Raw genomic sequence first — 27,604 nt, forward strand, 5'->3', positions numbered from 1 at the left:
CTCTCTCTCTCTCTCTCTCTCTCTCTCTCTCTCTTTCTCTCTCTCTCTCTCTCTCTCTCTCTCTCTCTCTCTCTCTCTCTCTCTCTCTCTCTCTCTCTCTCTCTCTCTCTGTCTCTCTCTCTCTCTCTCTGTCTGTGTGTCTCTGTCTGTGTGCACAGTTTGTTTCCTGTAAATCACCAGTCCATTGTCATAACTCTCACGTTGTTTATCTATTCACCCTCACATCTCTGTAGCTTGTTTCTGGAGTGGGTTTCCAGCCCTGCTGTCTATTTCAAAGCATTTTTTTTTTTACTGTCACTGCCCCATGCATGGTCTGTCTCTGAGTGTCTGTCTGTCTGTCTGTCTCACCCTCTCCAGTCATGGACATGCGTTGATGAGGATGGATTACAGTGGGTTGTAGATAATACGCTTGTGGACGCGTAGTAGATGTAGAAACAACAATCTAGAGATACATATATTATCAAACCTGCATCCTGAATATGACATCACTACTCATGTATGGACAGAATACTAGACCTGTCAAATCTAGACCTGTCATATCTAGACCTGTCATATCTAGACCTGTCATATCTCATGGTAGAATACTAGACCTGTCATATCTCATGGTAGAATACTAGACCTGTCATATCTAGACCTGTCATATCTAGACCTGTCATATCTAGACCTGTCATATCTCATGGTAGAATACTAGACCTGTCATATCTCATGGTAGAATACTAGACCTGTCATATCTAGACCTGTCATATCTCATGGTAGAATACTAGACCTGTCATATCTAGACCTGTCATATCTAGACCTGTCATATCTCATGGTAGAATACTAGACCTGTCATATCTCATCGTAGAATACTAGACCTGTCATATCTAGACCTGTCATATCTAGACCTGTCATATCTCATGGTAGAATACTAGACCTGTCATATCTCATCGTAGAATACTAGACCTGTCATATCTAGACCTGTCATATCTCATGGTAGAATACTAGACCTGTCATATCTCATGGTAGAATACTAGACCTGTCATATCTCATGGTAGAATACTAGACCTGTCATATCGGGAGACTAGACCTGTCATATCTCATGGTAGAATACTAGACCTGTCAAATCTAGACCTGTCAAATCTCATGGTAGAATACTAGACCTGTCATAGACCTGTCATATCTAGACCTGTCATATCTAGACCTGTCATATCTCATGGTAGAATACTAGACCTGTCATATCTCATCGTAGAATACTAGACCTGTCAAATCTAGACCTGTCATATCTCATGGTAGAATACTAGACCTGTCATATCTCATGGTAGAATACTAGACCTGTCATATCTCATGGTAGAATACTAGACCTGTCATATCTCATGGTAGAATACTAGACCTGTCATATCTCATGGTAGAATACTAGACCTGTCATATCTCATGGTAGAATACTAGACCTGTCATATCTCATGGTAGAATACTAGACCTGTCATATCTCATCGTAGAATACTAGACCTGTCAAATCTAGACCTGTCATATCTAGACCTGTCATATCTCATGGTAGAATACTAGACCTGTCATATCTCATGGTAGAATACTAGACCTGTCATATCTCATGGTAGAATACTAGACCTGTCATATCTCATGGTAGAATACTAGACCTGTCATAGACCTGTCATATCTCGTGGTAGAATACTCGACCTGTAATATCTCATCGTAGAATACTAGACCTGTAATATCTCATCGTAGAATACTAGACCTGTAATATCTCATCGTAGAATACTAGACCTGTCAAATCTAGACCTGTCATATCTCATGATAGAATACTAGACCTGTCATATCTCATCGTAGAATACTAGACCTGTCATATTTCATGGTAGAATACTAGACCTGTCATATCTCATGGTAGAATACTAGACCTGTCATATCTCATGGTAGAATACTAGACCTGTCATATCTCATGGTAGAATACTAGACCTGTCATATCTAATGGTAGAATACTAGACCTGTCATATCTCATGGTAGAATACTAGACCTGTCATATCTCATGGTAGAATACTAGACCTGTCATATCTCGTGGTAGAATACTAGACCTGTCATATCTCGTGGTAGAATACTAGACCTGTCATATCTCGTGGTAGAATACTAGACCTGTCATATCTCGTGGTAGAATACTAGACCTGTCATATCTCGTGGTAGAATACTAGACCTGTCATATCTCGTGGTAGAATACTAGACCTGTCATATCTCGTGGTAGAATACTAGACCTGTCATATCTCGTGGTAGAATACTAGACCTGTCATATCTCGTGGTAGAATACTAGACCTGTCATATCTCGTGGTAGAATACTAGACCTGTCATATCTCGTGGTAGAATACTAGACCTGTCATATCTCGTGGTAGAATACTAGACCTGTCATATCTCGTGGTAGAATACTAGACCTGTCATATCTCGTGGTAGAATACTAGACCTGTCATATCTCGTGGTAGAATACTAGACCTGTCATATCTCGTGGTAGAATACTAGACCTGTCATATCTCGTGGTAGAATACTAGACCTGTCATATCTCGTGGTAGAATACTAGACCTGTCATATCTCGTGGTAGAATACTAGACCTGTCATATCTCGTGGTAGAATACTAGACCTGTCATATCTCGTGGTAGAATACTAGACCTGTCATATCTCGTGGTAGAATACTAGACCTGTCATATCTCGTGGTAGAATACTAGACCTGTCATATCTCATGGTAGAATACTAGACCTGTCATATCTCATCGTAGAATACTAGACCTGTCAAATCTAGACCTGTCAAATCTCATGGTAGAATACTAGACCTGTCATAGACCTGTCATATCTCATGGGAGAATACTAGACCTGTCAAATCTAGACCTGTCATATCTAGACCTGTCATATCTAGACCTGTCATATCTCATGGTAGAATACTAGACCTGTCATATCTCATCGTAGAATACTAGACCTGTCAAATCTAGACCTGTCATATCTCATGGTAGAATACTAGACCTGTCATATCTCATGGTAGAATACTAGACCTGTCATATCTCATGGTAGAATACTAGACCTGTCATATCTCATGGTAGAATACTAGACCTGTCATATCTAGACCTGTCATATCTCATGGTAGAATACTAGACCTGTCATATCTAGACCTGTCATATCTCATGGTAGAATACTAGACCTGTCATATCTCATGGTAGAATACTAGACCTGTCATATCTCATGGTAGAATACTAGACCTGTCATACCTAATGGTAGAATACTAGACCTGTCATATCTCATGGTAGAATACTAGACCTGTCATATCTCATGGTAGAATACTAGACCTGTCATATCTCATGGTAGAATACTAGACCTGTCATATCTCATGGTAGAATACTAGACCTGTCATATCTCATGGTAGAATACTAGACCTGTCATATCTCATGGTAGAATACTAGACCTGTCATATCTCATGGTAGAATACTAGACCTGTCAAATCTAGACCTGTCATATCTAGACCTGTCATATCTCATGGTAGAATACTAGACCTGTCATATCTCATGGTAGAATACTAGACCTGTCAAATCTAGACCTGTCAAATCTCATGGTAGAATACTAGACCTGTCATATCTCATGGTAGAATACTAGACCTGTCATATCTCATCGTAGAATACTAGACCTGTCAAATCTAGACCTGTCATATCTCATGGTAGAATATTAGACCTGTCATATCTCATGGTAGAATACTAGACCTGTCAAATCTAGACCTGTCATATCTCATGGTAGAATACTAGACCTGTCAAATCTCATGGTAGAATACTAGACCTGTCATAGACCTGTCATATCTCGTGGTAGAATACTCGACCTGTAATATCTCATCGTAGAATACTAGACCTGTAATATCTCATCGTAGAATACTAGACCTGTCAAATCTAGACCTGTCATATCTCATGATAGAATACTAGACCTGTCATATCTCATGGTAGAATACTAGACCTGTCATATCTCATGGTAGAATACTAGACCTGTCATATCTCATGGTAGAATACTAGACCTGTCATATCTCATGGTAGAATACTAGACCTGTCATATCTAATGGTAGAATACTAGACCTGTCATATCTCATGGTAGAATACTAGACCTGGACCTGTCATATCTCGTTGTAGAATACTAGACCTGTCATATCTCGTGGTAGAATACTAGACCTGTCATATCTCGTGGTAGAATACTAGACCTGTCATATCTCGTGGTAGAATACTAGACCTGTCATATCTCGTGGTAGAATACTAGACCTGTCATATCTCATGGTAGAATACTAGACCTGTCATATCTCATGGTAGAATACTAGACCTGTCATATCTCATGGTAGAATACTAGACCTGTCATATCTCATGGTAGAATACTAGACCTGTCATATCTCATGGTAGAATTCTAGACCTGTCATATCTCATGGTAGAATACTAGACCTGTCATATCTCATGGTAGAATACTAGACCTGTCATATCTAGACCTGTCATATCTCATGGTAGATTACTAGACCTGTCATATCTCATGGTAGAATGCTAGACCTGTCATATCTAGACCTGTCATATCTCATGGTAGAATACTAGACCTGTCATATCTCATGGTAGAATACTAGACCTGTCAAATCTAGACCTGTCATATCTCATGGTAGAATGCTAGACCTGTCATATCTAAACCTGTCATATCTCATGGTAGAATACTAGACCTGTCATATCTCATGGTAGAATACTAGACCTGTCATATCTCATGGTAGAATACTAGACCTGTCATATCTCATGGTAGAATACTAGACCTGTCATATCTCATGGTAGAATACTAGACCTGTCATATCTCATGGTAGAATACTAGACCTGTCATATCTCATGGTAGAATACTAGACCTGTCATATCTCATGGTAGAATACTAGACCTGTCATATCTCATGGTAGAATACTAGACCTGTCATATCTCATGGTAGAATACTAGACCTGTCATATCTCATGGTAGAATACTAGACCTGTCAAATCTCATGGTAGAATACTAGACCTGTCAAATCTCATGGTAGAATACTAGACCTGTCAAATCTCATGGTAGAATACTAGACCTGTCAAATCTCTGGTAGAATACTAGACCTGTCAAATCTCATGGTAGAATACTAGACCTGTCTTATCTAGACCTGTCATTACGAGACCTGTCATATCTCATGGTAGAATACTAGACCTGTCATATCTAGACCTGTCAAATCTAGACCTGTCATATCTCATGGTAGAATACTAGACCTGTCATATCTCATGGTAGAATACTAGACCTGTCATATCTAATGGTAGAATACTAGACCTGTCATATCTCATGGTAGATTACTAGACCTGTCATATCTCATGGTAGAATGCTAGACCTGTCATATCTAGACCTGTCATATCTCATGGTAGAATACTAGACCTGTCATATCTCATGGTAGAATACTAGACCTGTCAAATCTAGACCTGTCATATCTCATGGTAGAATGCTAGACCTGTCATATCTAAACCTGTCATATCTCATGGTAGAATACTAGACCTGTCATATCTCATGGTAGAATACTAGACCTGTCATATCTCATGGTAGAATACTAGACCTGTCATATCTCATGGTAGAATACTAGACCTGTCATATCTCATGGTAGAATACTAGACCTGTCATATCTCATGGTAGAATACTAGACCTGTCATATCTCATGGTAGAATACTAGACCTGTCAAATCTCATGGTAGAATACTAGACCTGTCAAATCTCTGGTAGAATACTAGACCTGTCAAATCTCATGGTAGAATACTAGACCTGTCTTATCTAGACCTGTCATTACGAGACCTGTCATATCTCATGGTAGAATACTAGACCTGTCATATCTAGACCTGTCAAATCTAGACTTGTCATATCTCATGGTAGAATACTAGACCTGTCATATCTAATGGTAGAATACTAGACCTGTCATATCTCATCGTAGAATACTAGACCTGTCATATCTAGACCTGTCATATCTCATGGTAGAATACTAGACCTGTCATATCTCATGGTAGAATACTAGACCTGTCAAATCTAGACCTGTCAAATCTCATGGTAGAATACTAGACCTGTCATAGACCTGTCATATCTCATGGTAGAATACTAGACCTGTCATATCTCATCGTAGAATACTAGACCTGTCAAATCTAGACCTGTCATATCTCATGGTAGAATACTAGACCTGTCATATCTCATGGTAGAATACTAGACCTGTCAAATCTAGACCTGTCATATCTCATGGTAGAATACTAGACCTGTCAAATCTCATGGTAGAATACTAGACCTGTCATAGACCTGTCATATCTCGTGGTAGAATACTCGACCTGTAATATCTCATCGTAGAATACTAGACCTGTAATATCTCATCGTAGAATACTAGACCTGTCAAATCTAGACCTGTCATATCTCATGGTAGAATACTAGACCTGTCATATCTCATGGTAGAATACTAGACCTGTCATATCTCATGGTAGAATACTAGACCTGTCATATCTCATGGTAGAATACTAGACCTGTCATATCTCATGGTAGAATACTAGACCTGTCATATCTCATGGTAGAATACTAGACCTGTCATATCTCATGGTAGAATACTAGACCTGTCATATCTCATGGTAGAATACTAGACCTGTCATATCTCATGGTAGAATACTAGACCTGTCATATCTCATGGTAGAATACTAGACCTGTCATATCTCATGGTAGAATACTAGACCTGTCAAATCTCATGGTAGAATACTAGACCTGTCAAATCTCATGGTAGAATACTAGACCTGTCTTATCTAGACCTGTCATTACGAGACCTGTCATATCTCATGGTAGAATACTAGACCTGTCATATCTAGACCTGTCAAATCTAGACCTGTCATATCTCATGGTAGAATACTAGACCTGTCATATCTAGACCTGTCTCGGTCTCTTCTCTTTGCATGGCATGACCATCTAGTAAACAGAGTTACCCCTTTTCCCCCTCTCACCTATCCACTCACTCCATCGTTCTTCTGTGCTACAGACAACGGAGTCCGTGACACATCCTCCTACCCTCTGCTCCTCTCTCATCCTGCCCTCTCCCCTCCTCCTGCTCTCTCTCCCTCCTACCCTCTGCTCCTCTCTCATCCTGCCCTCTCCCCTCCACCTGCTCTCTCTCCCTCCTACCCTCTGCTCCTCTCTCATCCTGCCCTCTCCCCTCCACCTGCTCTCTCTCCCTCCTACCCTCTGCTCCTCTCTCATCCTGCCCTCTCTCCTCCACCTGCCCTCTCTCCCTCCTGCCCTCTGCTCCTCTCTCATCCTGCCCTCTCCCCTCCTCCTGCTCCCTGCCCTCCCCCCTCCTGCTCTCTGCCACTCTCCCCTGCTCTTTGCTCCTCTCCCCTCCTTTCCTGCTCCCTTCTCTCCTTCTGCTTCTCTCCCCTCCTCTCCTTTGCTCCCTGCTCCTCTGTTGACTACAGTGACAGTGATACCCCCCTTTTGCTTCCCTCTCTCTACCCCTCTCATGCAACAACTGGGTTTTGCCCCAAACCAAGATGCCCACCCCCTTCTATTCCCAGAAACCCTTGGCTTAAACCTTCCCAGAACCCCCTCCTCGCGTCCACTGGTTTCCCTCAGCATAATAACACAAGATAATCTCTCCTTCTTTCAACTGTCTCTGGCAGGTCATGGCAGAGTGCTACATGGCTTTCTGATTGTGTTTCAGGTTGGAGGATGGACTTGTTCTTTCCCTGGGCAGTAGTAAAGTAGTCTATAACAAGCCCTAGTGTTCCTATACAAACTGACTAGCAGGGTGCTTGTGTCTCTCTGTGTGGTCCTCACAACCTGTTCCCTCTGAAAGTTGATCACGTGTGCTGGTTTTCTGCCTGATGTCCTGTACCTGCCTGTCCTCTCCTCCTCTCCTCCTCTGCTCTCCTCTCCTCCTCTGCTCTCCTCTCCTCCTCTGCTCTCCTCTTCTCCTTCTCTGCTCTCCTCTCCTCCTCTCTCCTCCTCCCTGCTCCTCCCTGCTCTTCTCCTCCTCCCTGCTCCTCCCTGCTCTTCTCCTTCTCTGCTCTCCTCTCCTCCTCTCTCCTCCTCCCTGCTCCTCCCTGCTCTTCTCCTCCTCCCTGCTCCTCCCTGCTCTTCTCCTCCTCCCTGCTCCTCCCTGCTCTTCTCCTCCTCCCTGCTCCTCCCTGCTCTTCTCCTCCTCTCCTCTCTTCTCCTCTCTGCTCCTCCTTGATGTTGTTATAATGCTGTTTTCACATGTTTTATTTTCTTAAAGTCTGGTATTATTTGGAACCTTTAATATCTTGTAATGTATGTAGCCTCTGTGTCTGACGTGTTTCCTGTCTGTTTTGACCTTTAACCCTAGATGCCCCAGGCGTCTGGACAGCAGTTGAAGCTCCAGAGCCTGTCTCCCTCCCAACCCCTGGCCTCCCACACTGCTCCCCCTCTGTCGGACAGCCCTCAGCCCTCCCCCTTCCCCCTGCAGTCCCCCCACCTCCACCTGCAGTCCCCCCACCACCATGGCCAGTCCCGCACCCCATCCCAGCCACAGACCCCCGTCCGCGCCTGCACCCCATCATCTCTTCCCCCAATGTTCATTATCCACAACCAGATCCCTGGCTCCCCCCAGCCTGCACCACAACAACAACAACAGATCCACATCCAGTCCCGGCCCCCCTCCCAGCCTGCTCCCTACCAACCTGATGCATGCTCCCCCAAACCCCCCCAGACTCTCCAGGGCCCTCCTGCAGGGTTCCAGTTCACGGTGCCCGAGGTGGGGGCCCCCGGTGGTGGAGTGGTGAAGGCCCAGGTCCCCCTGCAGCTCCAGGCTCAGCCCGTCGCTCAGCCCGTCGCTCAGCCCGTCGCTCAGCCCGTCGCTCAGCCCGTCGCTCAGCCCGTCGCTCAGCCCTCTCCACAACAGAAACTACACCAGGTGTGAAGGGACTCACCCTAACACTTCTCTCACTGCTCAGATGTTTTGATTGGTTGTTAATTTATCACATCTTATCAAATCAAAGTTTATTTGTCACGTGCCGAATACAACAGGTGTAGTAGACCTCACGGTGAAATGCTGAATACAACAGGTGTAGTAGACCTCACGGTGAAATGCTGAATACAACAGGTGTAGTAGACCTCACAGTGAAATGCTGAATACAACAGGTGTAGTAGACCTCACAGTGAAATGCTGAATACAACAGGTGTAGTAGACCTCACAGTGAAATGCTGAATACAACAGGTGTAGTAGACCTTACAGTGAAATGCTGAATACAACAGGTGTAGTAGACCTTACAGTGAAATGCTGAATACAACAGGTGTAGTAGACCTCACAGTGAAATGCTGAATACAACAGGTGTAGTAGACCTCACAGTGAAATGCTGAATACAACAGGTGTAGTAGACCTCACAGTGAAACGCTGAATACAACAGGTGTAGTAGACCTCACGGTGAAATGCTGAATACAACAGGTGTAGTAGACCTCACAGTGAAATGCTGAATACAACAGGTGTAGTAGACCTTACAGTGAAATGCTGAATACAACAGGTGTAGTAGACCTCACAGTGAAATGCTGAATACAACAGGTGTAGTAGACCTCACGGTGAAATGCTGAATACAACAGGTGTAGTAGACCTCACAGTGAAATGCTGAATACAACAGGTGTAGGTAGACCTCACAGTGAAATGCTGAATACAACAGGTGTAGTAGACCTCACAGTGAAATGCTGAATACAACAGGTGTAGTAGACCTCACAGTGAAACGCTGAATACAACAGGTGTAGTAGACCTCACAGTGAAATGCTGAATACAACAGGTGTAGTAGACCTTACGGTGAAATGCTGAATACAACAGGTGTAGTAGACCTCACAGTGAAATGCTGAATACAACAGGTGTAGTAGACCTCACAGTGAAATGCTGAATACAACAGGTGTAGTAGACCTTACAGTGAAATGCTGAATACAACAGGTGTAGTAGACCTCACAGTGAAATGCTGAATACAACAGGTGTAGACCTCACAGTGAAATGCTGAATACAACAGGTGTAGTAGACCTCACAGTGAAATGCTGAATACAACAGGTGTAGTAGACCTCACGGTGAAATGCTGAATACAACAGGTGTAGTAGACCTCACAGTGAAATGCTGAATACAACAGGTGTAGTAGACCTCACAGTGAAATGCTGAATACAACAGGTGTAGTAGACCTCACAGTGAAATGCTGAATACAACAGGTAGTAGACCTCACAGTGAAATGCTGAATACAACAGGTGTAGTAGACCTCACAGTGAAATGCTGAATACAACAGGTGTAGACCTCACGGTGAAATGCTGAATACAACAGGTGTAGTAGACCTCACAGTGAAATCCTGAATACAACAGGTGTAGGTAGACCTCACAGTGAAATGCTGAATACAACAGGTGTAGTAGACCTTACAGTGAAATGCTGAATACAACAGGTGTAGGTAGACCTCACAGTGAAATGCTGAATACAACAGGTGTAGTAGACCTCACAGTGAAATGCTGAAAACAACAGGTGTAGTAGACCTCACAGTGAAATGCTGAATACAACAGGTGTAGTAGACCTCACAGTGAAACGCTGAACACAACAGGTGTAGTAGACCTCACGGTGAAATGCTGAATACAACAGGTGTAGTAGACCTCACAGTGAAATGCTGAATACAACAGGTGTAGTAGACCTCACAGTGAAATGCTGAATACAACAGGTGTAGACCTCACAATGAAATGCTGAATACAACAGGTGTAGTAGACCTCACAGTGAAATGCTGAATACAACAGGTGTAGGTAGACCTTACAGTGAAATGCTGAATACAACAGGTGTAGGTAGACCTTACGGTGAAATGCTGAATACAACAGGTGTAGTAGACCTCACAGTGAAATGCTGAATACAGCAGGTGTAGTAGACCTGACAGTGAAATGCTGAATACAACAGGTGTAGTAGACCTTTACAGTGAAATGCTGAATACAACAGGTGTAGTAGACCTTACTGTGAAATGCTGAATACAACAGGTGTAGTAGACCTTACTGTGAAATGCTGAATACAACAGGTGTAGTAGACCTCACAGTGAAATGCTGAATACAACAGGTGTAGTAGACCTCACAGTGAAATGCTGAATACAACAGGTGTAGTAGACCTTACAGTGAAATGCTGAATACAACAGGTGTAGGTAGACCTCACAGTGAAATGCTGAATACAACAGGTGTAGTAGACCTCACAGTGAAATGCTGAATACAACAGGTGTAGTAGACCTCACAGTGAAATGCTGAATACAACAGGTGTAGTAGACCTTATAATGAAATGTTTACTTACGAGTCCCTAACCAACAATGCAGTTTAGAAAAAAATACAGATAAGAAATAAAAGTAACAAGTAATTAAAGAGCAGCAGTAAAATAACAGTAATGAGGCTATATACAGTGTATTACGGTACAGAGTCAACGTGGAGGCTTTATACAGGGTATTACGGTACAGAGTCAACGTGGAGGCTATATACAGTGTATTACGGTACAGAGTCAACGTGGAGGCTTTATACAGGGTATTATGGTACAGAGTCAACGTGGAGGCTATATACAGGGTATTACGGTACAGAGTCAATGTGGAGGCTATATACAGTGTATTACGGTACAGAGTCAACGTGGAGGCTATATACAGGGTATTACGGTACAGAGTCAACGTGGAGGCTATATACAGGGTATTATGGTACAGAGTCAATGTGGAGGCTATATACAGTGTATTACGGTACAGAGTCAATGTGGAGGCTATATACAGGGGGGTACCGGTACAGAGTCAATGTGGAGGCTATATACAGGGTATTATGGTACAGAGTCAATGTGGAGGCTATATACAGGGGGTACCGGTACAGAGTCAATGTGGAGGCTATATACAGGGTATTATGGTACAGAGTCAATGTGGAGGCTATATACAGGGGGTACTGGTACAGAGTCAATGTGGAGGCTATATACAGGAGGTACCATTACCGAGTCAATGTGGAGGCTATATACAGGGTGTTACGGTACAGAGTCAATGTGGAGGCTATATACAAGGGGTACCGGTACAATGTGGAGGCAATATACAGGTGGTACCAGTACAGGGTCAATGTGGAAGCTATATACAGGGGGTACCGGTACAGAGTCAATGTGGAGGCTATATACAAGGGGTACCGGTACAGAGTCAATGTGGAGGCTATATACAGGGGGTACCAGTACAATGTGGAGGCAATATACAAGGCGTACAGAGTCAGTGTGGAGGCTATATACAGGGGGTACCGGTACAGAGTCAACGTGGAGGCTATATTCAGGGTGTACCGGTACAGAGTCAATGTGGAGGCTATATACAGGTGGTACCGGTACAGAGTCAACGTGGAGGCTATATACAGGGGGTACCGGTACAGAGTCAATGTGGAGGCTATATACAGGGTATTACGGTACAGAGTTAATGTGGAGGCTATATACTGGGGGGTACTGGTACAGAGTCAATGTGGAGGCTTTTTACAGGGTATTACGGTACAGAGTCAACGTGGAGGCTATATACAGGGGGGTACCGGTACAGAGTTAATGTGGAGGCTATATACAGGGTATTACGGTACAGAGTTAATGTGGAGGCTATATACAGGGGGTACCGGTTACAGAGTCAATGGGGAGGCTATATACAGGGGGTACCGGTACAGAGTCAATGTGGAGGCTATATACAGGGGGTACCGGTACAATGTGGAGGCTATATACAGGGTATTACGGTACAGAGTCAATGTGGAGGCTATATACAGGGGGTACCGGTACAATGTGGAGGCTATATACAGGGGGTACCGGTACAGAGTCAATGTGGAGGCTATATACAGGGGTTACCGGTACAGAGTCAATGTGGAGGCTATATACAGGGTGTTACGGTACAGAGTCAATGTGGAGGCTATATACAGGGGGTACCGGTACAATGTGGAGGCAATATACAGGTGGTACCAGTACAGGGTCAATGTGGAGGCTATATACAAGGCGTACAGAGTCAGTGTGGAGGCTATATACAGGGTGTTACGGTACAGAGTCAATGTGGAGGCTATATACAGGGGGGTACCGGTACAGAGTCAATGTGGAGGCTATATACAGGGTGTTACGGTACAGAGTCAATGTGGAGGCTATATACAGGGGGTACCGGTACAATGTGGAGGCAATATACAAGGCGTACAGAGTCAGTGTGGAGGCTATATACAGGGGGTACCGGTACAGAGTCAACGTGGAGGCTATATACAGGGGGTACCGGTACAGAGTCAATGTGGAGGCTATATACAGGGGGTACCGGTACAGAGTCAATGTGGAGGCTATATACAGGGGGTACCGGTACAGAGTCAATGTGGAGGCTATATACAGGGGGTACCGGTACAGAGTCAATGTGGAGGCTATATACAGGGTGTTACGGTACAGAGTCAATGTGGAGGCTATATACAGGGTATTACGGTACAGAGTCAACGTGGAGGCTATATACAGGGGGTACCAGTACAGAGTCAATGTGGAGGCTATATACAGGGGGTACTGGTACAGAGTCAATGTGGAGGCTATATACAGGGGGTACTGGTACAGAGTCAATGTGGAGGCTATATACAGGAGGTACCATTACCGAGTCAATGTTGAGGCTATATACAGGAGGTACCATTACTGAGTCAATGTGGAGGCTATATACAGGGTGTTACGGTACAGAGTCAATGTGGAGGCTATATACAGGGGGTACCGGTACAATGTGGAGGCAATATACAGGTGGTACCAGTACAGGGTCAATGTGGAGGCTATATACAGGGGGTACCGGTACAGAGTCAATGTGGAGGCTATATACAGGGGGTACCGGTACATAGTCAATGTGGAGGCTATATACAGGGGGTACCGGTACAGAGTCAATGTGGAGGCTATATACAGGGGGTACCGGTACAGAGTCAATGTGGAGGCTATATACAGGGTATTACGGTACAGAGTCAATGTGGAGGCTATATACAGGGGGGTACCGGTACAGAGTCAATGTGGAGGCTATATACAGGGTATTATGGTACAGAGTCAATGTGGAGGCTATATACAGGGGGTACCGGTACAGAGTCAATGTGGAGGCTATATACAGGGTATTATGGTACAGAGTCAATGTGGAGGCTATATACAGGGGGTACTGGTACAGAGTCAATGTGGAGGCTATATACAGGAGGTACCATTACCGAGTCAATGTGGAGGCTATATACAGGGTGTTACGGTACAGAGTTAATGTGGAGGCTATATACTGGGGGGTACTGGTACAGAGTCAATGTGGAGGCTTTTTACAGGGTATTACGGTACAGAGTCAACGTGGAGGCTATATACAGGGGGGTACCGGTACAGAGTTAATGTGGAGGATATATACAGGGTATTACGGTACAGAGTTAATGTGGAGGCTATATACAGGGGGTACCGGTTACAGAGTCAATGGGGAGGCTATATACAGGGGGTACCGGTACAGAGTCAATGTGGAGGCTATATACAGGGGGTACCGGTACAATGTGGAGGCTATATACAGGGTATTACGGTACAGAGTCAATGTGGAGGCTATATACAGGGGGTACCGGTACAATGTGGAGGCTATATACAGGGGGTACCGGTACAGAGTCAATGTGGAGGCTATATACAGGGGTTACCGGTACAGAGTCAATGTGGAGGCTATATACAGGGTGTTACGGTACAGAGTCAATGTGGAGGCTATATACAGGGGGTACCGGTACAATGTGGAGGCAATATACAGGTGGTACCAGTACAGGGTCAATGTGGAGGCTATATACAAGGCGTACAGAGTCAGTGTGGAGGCTATATACAGGGGGTACCGGTACAGAGTCAATGTGGAGGCTATATGCAGGGTATTACGGTACAGAGTCAGTGTGGAGGCTATATACAGGGTGTTACGGTACAGAGTCAATGTGGAGGCTATATACAGGGGGGTACCGGTACAGAGTCAATGTGGAGGCTATATACAGGGTGTTACGGTACAGAGTCAATGTGGAGGCTATATACAGGGGGTACCGGTACAATGTGGAGGCAATATACAAGGCGTACAGAGTCAGTGTGGAGGCTATATACAGGGGGTACCGGTACAGAGTCAATGTGGAGGCTATATACAGGGTGTTACGGTACAGAGTCAATGTGGAGGCTATATACAGGGGGTACCGGTACAATGTGGAGGCAATATACAAGGCGTACAGAGTCAGTGTGGAGGCTATATACAGGGTGTTACGGTACAGAGTCAACGTGGAGGCATTATACAGGGGGGTGTCGGTACAGAGTCAATGTGGAGGCTATATACAGGGTATTACGGTACAGAGTCAACGTGGAGGCTATATACAGGGGGGTACCGGTACAGAGTTAATGTGGAGGCTATATACAGGGTATTACGGTACAGAGTTAATGTGGAGGCTATATACAGGGTATTACGGTACAGAGTTAATGTGGAGGCTATATACAGGGGGTACCGTTACAGACTCAATGGGGAGGCTATATACAGGGGGTACCGGTACAGAGTCAATGTGGAGGCTATATACAGGGGGTACCGGTACAATGTAGAGGCTATATACAGGGTATTACGGTACAGAGTCAATGTGGAGGCTATATACAGGGGGTACCGGTACAATGTGGAGGCTATATACAGGGTATTACGGTACAGAGTCAATGTGGAGGCTATATACAGGGGGTACCGGTACAATGGGGAGGCTATATACAGGGGGTACCGGTACAGAGTCAATGTGGAGGCTATATACAGGGGGTACCGGTACAATGTAGAGGCTATATACAGGGTATTACGGTACAGAGTCAATGTGGAGGCTATATACAGGGGGTACCGGTACAATGTGGAGGCTATATACAGGGTATTACGGTACAGAGTCAATGTGGAGGCTATATACAGGGGGTACCGGTACAATGTGGAGGCTATATACAGGGGGTACCGGTACAGAGTCAATGTGGAGGCTATATACAGGGGTTACCGGTACAGAGTCAATGTGGAGGCTATATACAGGGGTTACCGGTACAGAGTCAATGTGGAGGCTATATACAGGGTGTTACGGTACAGAGTCAATGTGGAGGCTATATACAGGGGGTACCGGTACAATGTGGAGGCAATATACAGGTGGTACCAGTACAGGGTCAATGTGGAGGCTATATACAAGGCGTACAGAGTCAATGTGGAGGCTATATACAGGGTGTTACGGTACAGAGTCAATGTGGAGGCTATATACAGGGGGTACCGGTACAGAGTCAATGTGGAGGCTATATACAGGGGGTACCGGTACAATGTGGAGGCAATATACAAGGCGTACAGAGTCAGTGTGGAGGCTATATACAGGGGGTACCGGTACAGAGTCAACGTGGAGGCTATATACAGGGTGTTACGGTACAGAGTCAACGTGGAGGCAATATACAGGGGGGTACCGGTACAGAGTCAATGTGGAGGCTATATACAGGGTATTACGGTACAGAGTCAACGTGGAGGCTATATACAGGGGGGTACCGGTACAGAGTTAATGTGGAGGCTATATACAGGGTATTACGGTACAGAGTTAATGTGGAGGCTATATACAGGGTATTACGGTACAGAGTTAATGTGGAGGCTATATACAGGGGGTACCGTTACAGAGTCAATGGGGAGGCTATATACAGGGGGTACCGGTACAGAGTCAATGTGGAGGCTATATACAGGGGGTACCGGTACAATGTAGAGGCTATATACAGGGTATTACGGTACAGAGTCAATGTGGAGGCTATATACAGGGGGTACCGGTACAATGTGGAGGCTATATACAGGGTATTACGGTACAGAGTCAATGTGGAGGCTATATACAGGGGGTACCGGTACAATGTGGAGGCAATATACAGGTGGTACCAGTACAGGGTCAATGTGGAGGCTATCTACAAGGCGTACAGAGTCAGTGTGGAGGCTATATACAGGGTGTTACGGTACAGAGTCAATGTGGAGGCTATATACAGGGGGTACCGGTACAGAGTCAATGTGGAGGCTATATGCAGGGTATTACGGTACAGAGTCAGTGTGGAGGCTATATACAGGGTGTTACGGTACAGAGTCAATGTGGAGGCTATATACAGGGGGTACCGGTACAGAGTCAATGTGGATACTATATACAGGGGGTACCGGTACAGAGTCAATGTGGAGGCTATATACAGGGGGTACCGGTACAGAGTCAATGTGGAGGTTATATACAGGGTGTTACGGTACAGAGTCAATGTGGAGGCTATATACAGGGTATTACGGTACAGAGTTAATGTGGAGGCTAAATACAGGGGGTACCGGTACAGAGTCAATGTGGAGGCTATATACAGGGGGTACCGGTACAGAGTCAATGTGGAGGCTATATACAGGGTATTACGGTACAGAGTTAATGTGGAGGCTATATACAGGGGGTACCGGTACAGAGTCAATGTGGAGGCTATATACAGGGGGTACCGGTACAGAGTCAATGTGGAGGCTATATGCAGGAGGTACCATTACCGAGTCAATGTGGAGGCTATATACAGGGTGTTACGGTACAGAGTCAATGTGGAGGCTATATACAGGGTGTTACGGTACAGAGTCAATGTGGAGGCTATATACAGGGGGTACCGGTACAGAGTCAATGTGGAGGCTATATACAGGGGGTACCGGTACAGAGTCAATGTGGAGGCTATATACAGGGGGTACCGGTACAATGTGGAGGCAATATACAGGTGGTACCAGTACAGGGTCAATGTGGAGGCTATATACAGGGGGTACCGGTACAGAGTCAATGTGGAGGCTATATACAGGGGGTACCGGTACAGAGTCAATGTGGAGGCTATATACAGGGGGTACCGGTACAGAGTCAATGTGGAGGCTATATACAGGGGGTACCGGTACAGAGTCAATGTGGAGGCTATATACAGGGTATTACGGTACAGAGTCAATGTGGAGGCTATATACAGGGTATTACGGTACAGAGTTAATGTGGAGGCTATATACAGGGGGTACCGGTACAGAGTCAATGTGGAGGCTATATACAGGGGGTACCGGTACAGAGTCAATGTGGAGGCTATATGCAGGAGGTACCATTACCGAGTCAATGTGGAGGCTATATACAGGGTATTACGGTACAGAGTCAATGTGGAGGCTATATACAGGGTGTTACGGTACATAGTCAATGTGGAGGCTATATACAGGGGGTACCGGTACAGAGTCAATGTGTAGGCTATATACAGGGGGTACCGGTACAGAGTCAATGTGTAGGCTATATACAGGGGGTACCAGTACAGAGTCAATGTGGAGGCTATATATAGGGGGTACCGGTACAGAGTCAATGTGGAGGCTATATACAGGGGCTACCGGTACAGAGTCAATGTGGAGGCTATATACAGGGGGTACTGGTACAGAGTCAATGTGGAGGCTATATACAGGGGGTACCGGTACAGAGTCAATGTGGAGGCTATATACAGGGTATTACGGTACAGAGTCAATGTGGAGGCTATATACAGGGTGTTACGGTACAGAGTCAATGTGCGGGGGCACCGGTTAGTTGAGGTAGTATGTACATGTAGGTAGAGTTATTGAAGTGACTGTGCAAAGATGACAACAGAGAGTAACAGTGGTGTAAAGGGGGGGGGCGGCAATGCAAATAGTCCAGGTAGCCATTTGATTAGATGTTCATGAGTCTTATGGCTTGGGGGGGGTAGAAGCTGTTTAGAAACCTCTTGGTCCTAGACTACTTCTTCTGTGTTATTGACTGTACGTTTGTTTATTCCATGTGTAACTCTGTGTTGTTGTTTTGTGTCGCACTGCTTTGCTTTATCTTGGCCAGGTCGCAGTTGTAAATGAGAACTTGTTCTCAACTAGCCTTCCTGGTTAAATAAAGACTTGGCGCTCCGGTACTGCTTGCCGTGCGGTAGTAGAGAGAACTGGGGTTGCTGGAGTCTTTGACAATATTTAGGGCCTTCCTCTGACACCGCCTGGTATAGAGGTCCTGGATGGCACGCAGCTTAGCCACTACCCTCTGTAGTGCCTTGCGGTCGGAGCCCGAGCAGTTGCCATACCAGGCAGTGATGCAACCAGTCAGGATGCTCTCGATGGTGCAGCTGTAGAACTTTTTGAGGATCTGAGGATGCATGCCAAATCTTTTCAGTCTCCTGAGGGGGAATAGGTTTTGTCGTGCCCTCTTCACGACTGTCTTCTACTTGCATGTTTATTTGCCTGATATGTGAGAGAGGTGTTAGTCCAGCAAAACCAGCTTTTCGATCATTATATACGTTATAATCAAAGTATTTCTACTAATTTCTGTTCTATTTGTCCGTTATTCACTCTCAGGTCCAACAGAACATTTTACTACAGGCCAAACAACAACAACAACAACACAGCCAACCCCAAACTCCGCCCCAACAACAGGCCCAGTTCAGCTCACAGCAGGATGTACCTGCCCTTCTGATCCCTCAACAGGCCCAGTTCAGCTCACAGCAGGATGTGCCTGCCCTTCTGATCCCTCAACAGGCCCAGTTCAGCTCACAGCAGGATGTGCCTGCCCTTCTGATCCCTCAACAGGCCCAGTTCAGCTCACAGCAGGAAGTGCCTGCCCTTCTGATCCCTCAACAGGCCCAGTTCAGCTCACAGCAGGATGTACCTGCCCTTCTGATCCCCCAACAGGCCCAGTTCAGCTCACAGCAGGCGTCTGTGCTGGTCAAGACTCCTGCCACAGGTCAGAAAGAAACAACATTCATAGGTGCCAATAACAACAACCCTGATAAAGACCAAAAGCCGAAACGCTTTTTCTTCTACTTTTAGCAATAAAGAAGCCATTTTTTTTTTTATTGAATTCCATTGTCCTCCAAGTGTTGCTGAATCTCCTCACTTCTTCAGTTTGGTTGGCAGAAAAACACAACTACAGGGAAATGTTTGACTCTTCTCTCTGTCTCTCTCTCTTTCTCTCTCTCTCTTCAGCATCCAATGACGTGCAGGTGTTCTCAGGAGTGCAGGGTCAAGGTGGAGTTGAGGTGAACCAAGGGGGCGTGGCTCCAGCTAGTTTTAACCAGTCAGGACAGCAGCCTGGTCAACAGTCTCTCCACCAGTCTGTACAGGTGGGTAGTACCTACTGAAGCTCCGCCCTCCTTTCAACCATTTCATAGAAGTAGTGACTGCTTTTAAATAAAATGAAAGCTTTATTGTCCATCGAATTTGACATGAATTAAGAATTTATTTCTTAATTGACATACCTGGATAAAGGTTAAATATGTAAGAACATATAATTATTTTGTTTCTACTGCTCTTCCAGTCAAAACCTGAAGGACTGATTGGCCAGATGGGAGGGAGGAGCCTGGGGATGATCCAGGTGATCGGGTCAGGTCTGGGTCAGATGACGTCAACACAGCAGACCCATGGTCTGGTCTCGTTACAAACACAGGTGAGGAGACCCTCAACCAATCCTACTGGGTTCCATTTGTTACATCCTGGTCCTGGCAACCCAAAGGGATTGTACATGGTTGTTCGTGCCTTAGCAGTACCACTTCTTCTGATTTTTAAATGATCAGAGGGTTGGTGGTGAGTTGATTAGTGGTGTACTGCTAGGGGAGAAAACAACAGTCAACAGCCCTTTTGTGTTTCCGGGACCAGGATTAACAACTACTGTTGTATGTAATGCTATTTGTCACATTCGCCAAATACCTTACAGTGAAATGCTGACTTACAAACCCTTATAACCTCTCTTGGGGAGGTGGGACGCTAGGCCACGGTTCACACTATTCAACAGCCAGTGAAAAATCAGAGCGCCAAATTCAAAACCCACAAAATGTCATAATTCAAAGTTCTCAAACATACGACTATTTTACACCATTTTTAAAGGTACACATCTCCTTAATGTAATCACGTTGTCCGATTTCAAAAAGGCTTTACGGCGAAAGCATAAGGTTAGATTATGTTAGGACAGTTCCAACACAAGAAAAACCACACAGCCGTTTTCCTAGCAAGGAGAGGCGTCACAAAAACCAGAAAACCAGCTAAAATTATGCACTAACCTTTGACGATCTTCATCAGATGACACTCCCAGGACATCATGTTACACAATACATGCATTTTTTTGTTCGATCAAGTTGATATTTATATCCAAAAACAGCATTTTACATTGGCGCGTGATGTTCAGAAAATATTTTGCCTCCAATACTACCAGTGAATCAGCACAACAATTTACAAAAATACTCATCATAAACGTTGATAAAAATATTAAACTGTTATTCAAAGAATTATAGATGAACATCTCCTTTATGCAACCGCTGTGACAGATTTCAAAAAAGCTTCATGGGAAAAGCACACTTTGCAATAATCTGAGTCCTGTGCTCAGAAAACAACATCAAGCAATACAGATACCCGCCATTTTGGAGTCATCTAAAATCATAAATAGCATTATAAATATTCACTTACCTTTGATGATCTTCATCAGAAGGCACTTCCTGGAATCTCAGGTCCATAATAAATGTTATTTTGCTCGATAAAGTCCATAATTTATGTCCAAATAGCTCCTTGTTGTTTGCGCGTTCAGTAAGATACTCCAAGTGTAGGAAGCGCGGCCAAAATGTCACGACGAAAAGTCAAAAAGAGTTATATTTACCTTCGTTCAAACATGTCAAATGTTGTATAGCATCAATCTTTAGGGCCTTTTTAACTTAGAACTTCAATAATATTCCAACCGGACGATTCCAATGTCTTGAAAAACGTTTTGGAACACAGCTACCCCTCACGTGAATGCGCGCCAATGAACTCATGTGCTTTTCTGAGTCAACAACTTCCAACTTCCTTTGTTGGCTCTCTGTTCACCATAGACGCCTCAAACAACTTTCTAAAGACTGTTGACATCTAGTGGAAGCCTTAGGAAGTGCAAAATGAACCCTAAGTCACTGTGTGTTGGATAGGCAATCACTTGAAAAAACTACATCCTCCACTTCCTGGTTGGATTTTTTTCTCAGGTTTTTGCCTGCCATATGAGTTCTGTTATACTCACAGACACCATTCAAACAGTTTTAGAAACGTCAGAGTGTTTTCTATCCAAATCTACTAATAATATCCATATTCTAGTTCCTGGGCCCAAGTAGTAGGCCGTTTAATTTGGGTACGTTTTTCGTCCGGCCGTGAAAATACTGCCCCCTACCCAAGAGAGGTTAACCAACAATGCAGTTTTAAGAATAAAAAAAAAGTGTTAAGTATTTACTGAAATAAATCAAGTAAAAAATAACAGTTTACATTTTTTTTTAAATATTACAACAACAAAAAAATAGAAAAATAACAAATAATTAAAGAGCAACAATATAATAACAGTAATTATTCGAGGTAATATATGTGTTGGCCTTCATTGTAAATAAGAATTTGTTCTTAACTGACTTGCCTAGTTTAATAAAGGTTAAATACAACAATTAAAATATAAAAAAAAATAATATGTACATGGAGGTAGAGTTAAAGTGACTATGCATGGATAATAAACAGAGAGTAGCAGCAGCGTAAAAATGCGGGTGGGGACAATGCATATAGTCCAGGTAGCCATTTGATTCGTTGTTCAGGAGTCTTATGGCTTGGGGGTAGAAGCTGTTAAGGAGCCTTTTGGACCTAGACTTGGCGCTCCAGTACCGCTTGCCGTGCGGCAGCAGAGAGAACAATCTATGACTAGGGTGGCTGGAGTCTCTGGCAATTTTTTGGGCCTTCTGTGTTTACACTTTGCCTGTTTGGTGGTTCGTCAGAAACGGCAGCTCTACCCTTTAGCTCAGTGCGGATGTTGCCTGTAATCCATGGCTTCTGGTTGGGGTATGTACGTGCGGTCACTGTGGGGATGGGGTCTTCAATGCACTTATTGATGAAGCCAGTGACTAATGTGGTGTACTCCTCATTGCCATCGGATGAATCCCGGAACATATTCCAGTCTGTGGTAGCAAAACAGTCCTGTAGTTTAGCATCTGCTTCATCTGACCACTTCCTTATTGAGCGAGTCACGGGTACTTCCTGCTTTAGTTTTTTCTTGTAAGCAGGAAACAGGAGGATGGAGTTGTGGTCAGATTTACCAAATGGAGGGCGAGGGAGAGCTTTGTTACGCGTCTCTTGGTAAATAGTGTGGTCTACAACTTATCACGAGATACTCTACCTAAGGCGAGCAAAACCTTGAGACTTCTTTAATATTAGATTTTGTGCACCAGCTGTTATTGACAAATAGACACAGACCACCACCCCCTTTATCTTTCCGAAGGCAGCTGTTCTATCTCGCCGACGCACCGAAAACCCAGCCAGCTGTATTTTATACATGTCGTCGTTCAGCCACGACTCGGTGAAACATAAGATATTACAGCTTTTAAACGTCCCGTTGGTCGCGTAGTCTTGATCGGAGCTCATCCGTTTTGTTATCCAATGATTGTACGTTGGCTAATGGGGGGGGGGGGTTACTCACTCGCCATCGGATCCTTACAAGGCATCCCGACCTACGACCCCGATATCTCCGTCTCCTCTTCTTCATGTGAATGACGGGGATTTGGTCCTGGGTCGGGGTGTCTGAAGTAAATCGTTTTGCGTCCGACTCGGTAAATAAGAAATATTTAGTCCGTTACGAGGTGGGTGATCTCTGTCGTGATATCCTGAAGATGTTTCTGCTCATAAGAGACGGTGGGTATTAAACACACACAATGGGTTAGGAGACTGCGAAACATCAACCAGCTACTCGGGTACTATTCTATGTGAATCTGACTGTATAGATGGGTCTGTGTTCTAATGCTGTGATGGTGTGATGGTGATGGATGGTGTGATGGTGTGATGGTGATGGATGGTCATGGATGGGGTGATGGTCATGGATGGGGTGATGGTCACGGATGGTGGGATGGGGTGATGGTCATGGATGGGGTGATGGTCATGGATGGGGTGATGGGGTGATGGTGATGGGTGGGGTGATGGTGTGATGGTGATGGATGGTGTGATGGTGATGGATGGTGTGATGGTGATGGTGTGATGGTGATGGTGATGGATGCTGTGTCTTGTTCACCTGACAGACTGCTACTATGAAGATTCCTTTCAGTATTGCTGAACCCAGCAAGGAAGCCAGGTATGCTATAACATCATCCTCTATCGTGGCCCCGTATCGGGGCCCGTATCGTGGCCCTGTAAAATATCCACATTGTGTGAAACAATCAAGTTTTTTTTTCTCTCTGTTTGTATGGATTATAAAAAACAGTTTTCACATCCACCGGATAGAGTTAGTAGTATGGTAGGTATTGTTTTACAGGGTCAGCCATAGTAGTGTGATAGGTGTTGTTGTCCAGGGTCAGCCATAGTAGTATGATAGGTGTTGTTGTACAGGGTCAGCCATAGTAGTATGATAGGTGTTGTTGTACAGGGTCAGCCATAGTAGTATGATAGGTGTTGTTTTACAGGGTCAGCCATAGTAGTATGATAGGTGTTGTTGTACAGGGTCAGCCATAGTAGTATGATAGGTGTTGTTTTACAGGGTCAGCCATAGTAGTGTGATAGGTGTTGTTGTCCAGGGTCAGCCATAGTAGTATGATAGGTGTTGTTGTACAGGGTCAGCCATAGTAGTATGGTAGGTGTTGTTGTACAGGGTCAGCCATAGTAGTATGATAGGTGTTGTTGTACAGGGTCAGCCATAGTAGTATGATAGGTGTTGTTGTACAGGGTCAGTCATAGTAGTATGATAGGTGTTGTTGTACAGGGTCAGCCATAGTAGTATGATAGGTGTTGTTGTACAGGGTCAGCCATAGTAGTATGATAGGTGTTGTTGTACAGGGTCAGCCATAGTAGTATGATAGGTGTTGTTGTACAGGGTCAGCCATAGTAGTATGATAGGTGTTGTTGTACAGGGTCAGCCATAGTAGTATGATAGGTGTTGTTGTCCAGGGTCAGCCATAGTAGTATGATAGGTGTTGTTGTCCAGGGTCAGCCATAGTAGTGTGATAGGTGTTGTTGTCCAGGGTCAGCCATAGTAGTATGATAGGTGTTGTTGTACAGGGTCAGCCATAGTAGTATGGTAGGTGTTGTTGTCCAGGGTCAGCCATAGTAGTATGATAGGTGTTGTTGTACAGGGTCAGCCATAGTAGTATGATAGGTGTTGTTGTACAGGGTCAGTCATAGTAGTATGATAGGTGTTGTTGTACAGGGTCAGCCATAGTAGTATGATAGGTGTTGTTTTACAGGGTCAGCCATAGTAGTATGATAGGTGTTGTTGTACAGGGTCAGCCATAGTAGTATGATAGGTGTTGTTGTACAGGGTCAGCCATAGTAGTATGATAGGTGTTGTTGTACAGGGTCAGCCATAGTAGTACAGCAAAGTAGGGTGCCTTGCCCTTGTGTTTACATTCATGTGTGTTGTCATACCACTTGTATGCCAATCCAGTCTTGTGACCCATGTTCTCTGACTGTGTGTGTGTGTAGGATGTTGGAGCAGCTGAGGAAACAGCAGGGTTCAGTCCTCCACCCAGACTACAGCTCTTCCTTCCAGTGTTTTGAAGACACCCTGACCCGCCTGGTGCCTTACCACCTCTACCAGGGCACTGCCACCACACCACACGACTACCACAGAGGTACACATACACTGACCCGCCTGGTGCCTTACCACCTCTCCCAGGGCACTGCCACCGCACCACACGACTACCACAGAGGTACACACACCCTGACCCGCCTGGTGCCTTACCACCTCTCCCAGGGCACTGCCACCGCACCACACGACTACTACAGAGGTACACACTGACCCGCCTGGTGCCTTACCACCTCTCCCAGGGCACTGCCACCGCACCACACGACTACCACAGAGGTACACACACCATGACCCGCCTGGTGCCTTACCACCTCTCCCAGGGCACTGCCACCGCACCACACGACTACCACAGAGGTACACACTTGTTTTTCTATCCCCGTGGGGACCTAAAATGTATTTCCATTCAAAATCCCATTTTTCCCTAATGCCTAACCCTAAACCTAACCCCTAACCCCTGAACCCTAACCCCTGAACCCTAACCCCTGAACCCTAACCCCTGAACCCTAACCCCTGAACCCTAACCCCTGAACCCTAACCCTAATTGTAACCCTAAACTTAACCCTAACCCTGAACATAACCCCTAACCCTGAACTGAACCTGAACCTAAACCCTAACCCCTGAACCCTAACCCCTGAACCCTAACCCCTGAACCCTAACCCCTACATTTAAAATAGCCTTTGTCCTTGAGGGGGATGTGGGAAATGTCGTGGGAGAATTTTCCTTGTTTTACTATCCTTGTGGGGACTTTATGTGATTTCAGGTCCCTATGAGGATAGAAGAACAAGACCCCCCCCCCCTTAAACCTATTGGGACAGTGACATGTTCTTTTTGGGGGGCTCTGTACTCCAGCACTTTGGATTTAAAATGATACATTGACTATGAGGTTAATGCAGACTGTCAGCTTTAATTTAAAGGTATTTTCATCCATATCAGGTGAAACGTTTAGAAATTACAGCACTTTTTGTACATAGTCGTCCCCCCCCGTTTTAGGGGACCAAAAGTATTGTGACTAATTCACATATGTGTATTAAAGTAGTTCAACGTTTTGTATTTGGTCCCATATTCATAGCACGCAATGACAACTGAAAAATGTTGAGTGAGGAAGTTAGACGCACAAATATCATAGCCCCCAAAAATGCTAACCTCCCCTGTTATTGTAATGGTGAGAGGTTAGCATGTCGTGGGGGTATGATATAAAATGCTAACCTCCTCTGTTATTGTAATGGTGAGATGTTAGCATGTCTTGGAGGTATGCTAACCTCCCCTGTTATTGTAATTTTGAGGGGTTAGCATGTCTTGGGGGTATGATATAAAATGCTAACCTCCCCTGTTATTGTAATGGTGAGAGGTTAGCATGTCTTGGGGGTATGCTATCAAATGCTAACCTCCCCTGTTATTGTAATGGTGGGAGGTTAGCATGTCTTGGGGGTATGCTATCAAATGCTAACCTCCCCTGTTATTGTAACGGTGAGAAGTTAGCATTTATGATATTTGTGTCTAACTTTCTCGATTCATTATTAACGATTCATTCAAGATGATCCGTAACCATGATAGCATCCACATTAATGTAGAGGTTTTAAGAAACATGTTCTATTCTGATTTACAATAAAAGTGACTCCAAAATGACAAATGATTTACCATTAATTTCTATTGGACACAAAATAATCTGAAACACAACCAAAACAAACAGCAAATGCATCCAACAAGTTTGTAGAGTCACAAGCTTCATGTAATCATTGCGTGCTATGAATATGGGACCAAATACTAAACGTTTAACTACTTTAATACACATGTAAGTGAATTTGTCACAATACTTTGGGTCCCCTAAAATGGGAGGAGTATGTACAGAAAGTGCTATAATTTCTGAACGATTCACCCGATATGGATGAAAATACCCTCAAATTAAAGCTGACAGTCTGCACTTTCACCTCAGTCATTGTATCATTCCAAAATGCTGGAGTACAGAGCCATAACGACAAAAAATATGTCACTGTCCCAATACTTTGGGAGTTCACTCATTGCCTTTGGAAAGTATTCAGACCCCTTGACATTTGTTACGTTACAGCCTTATTCTAAAAGGGATCAAATAGTTTTTTTCTCATCAATCTAC

General features: G+C 44.6%; 1 protein-coding gene and 1 long non-coding RNA gene across 6 annotated transcripts in view; one reads left to right on the forward strand and one right to left on the reverse strand.

The window, feature by feature from the left end:
* Positions 1 to 27,604, forward strand: part of bicra (BRD4 interacting chromatin remodeling complex associated protein) — a 90,015-nt gene that overhangs the window by 41,059 nt on the left and 21,352 nt on the right. For 3 of the 5 annotated variants that reach the window (XM_045724901.1, XM_045724905.1, XM_045724904.1), the window contains 6 exons: positions 8,345 to 8,911; positions 19,299 to 19,683; positions 19,926 to 20,062; positions 20,257 to 20,385; positions 23,996 to 24,048; positions 25,392 to 25,540. In XM_045724901.1, coding sequence (XP_045580857.1) covers positions 8,345 to 8,911; positions 19,299 to 19,683; positions 19,926 to 20,062; positions 20,257 to 20,385; positions 23,996 to 24,048; positions 25,392 to 25,540 — 1,420 coding nt within the window. The remainder of the gene's footprint in view (positions 1 to 8,344; positions 8,912 to 19,298; positions 19,684 to 19,925; positions 20,063 to 20,256; positions 20,386 to 23,995; positions 24,049 to 25,391; positions 25,541 to 27,604) is intronic. The other 2 variants (XM_045724903.1, XM_045724906.1) reach the window with 2 other exon arrangements.
* On the reverse strand, positions 3,594 to 6,217 carry LOC123744772 (uncharacterized). Its single transcript, XR_006771255.1, has 3 exons — positions 6,162 to 6,217; positions 3,734 to 3,762; positions 3,594 to 3,616 (listed from the first exon to the last, which is right to left on the reverse strand). It is a non-coding gene; the product is annotated as an uncharacterized lncRNA (long non-coding RNA).

This window comes from Salmo salar, chromosome ssa09 (genome assembly GCF_905237065.1).
Source record: "Salmo salar chromosome ssa09, Ssal_v3.1, whole genome shotgun sequence".
Classification (NCBI taxonomy): Eukaryota; Metazoa; Chordata; class Actinopteri; order Salmoniformes; family Salmonidae; genus Salmo; species Salmo salar.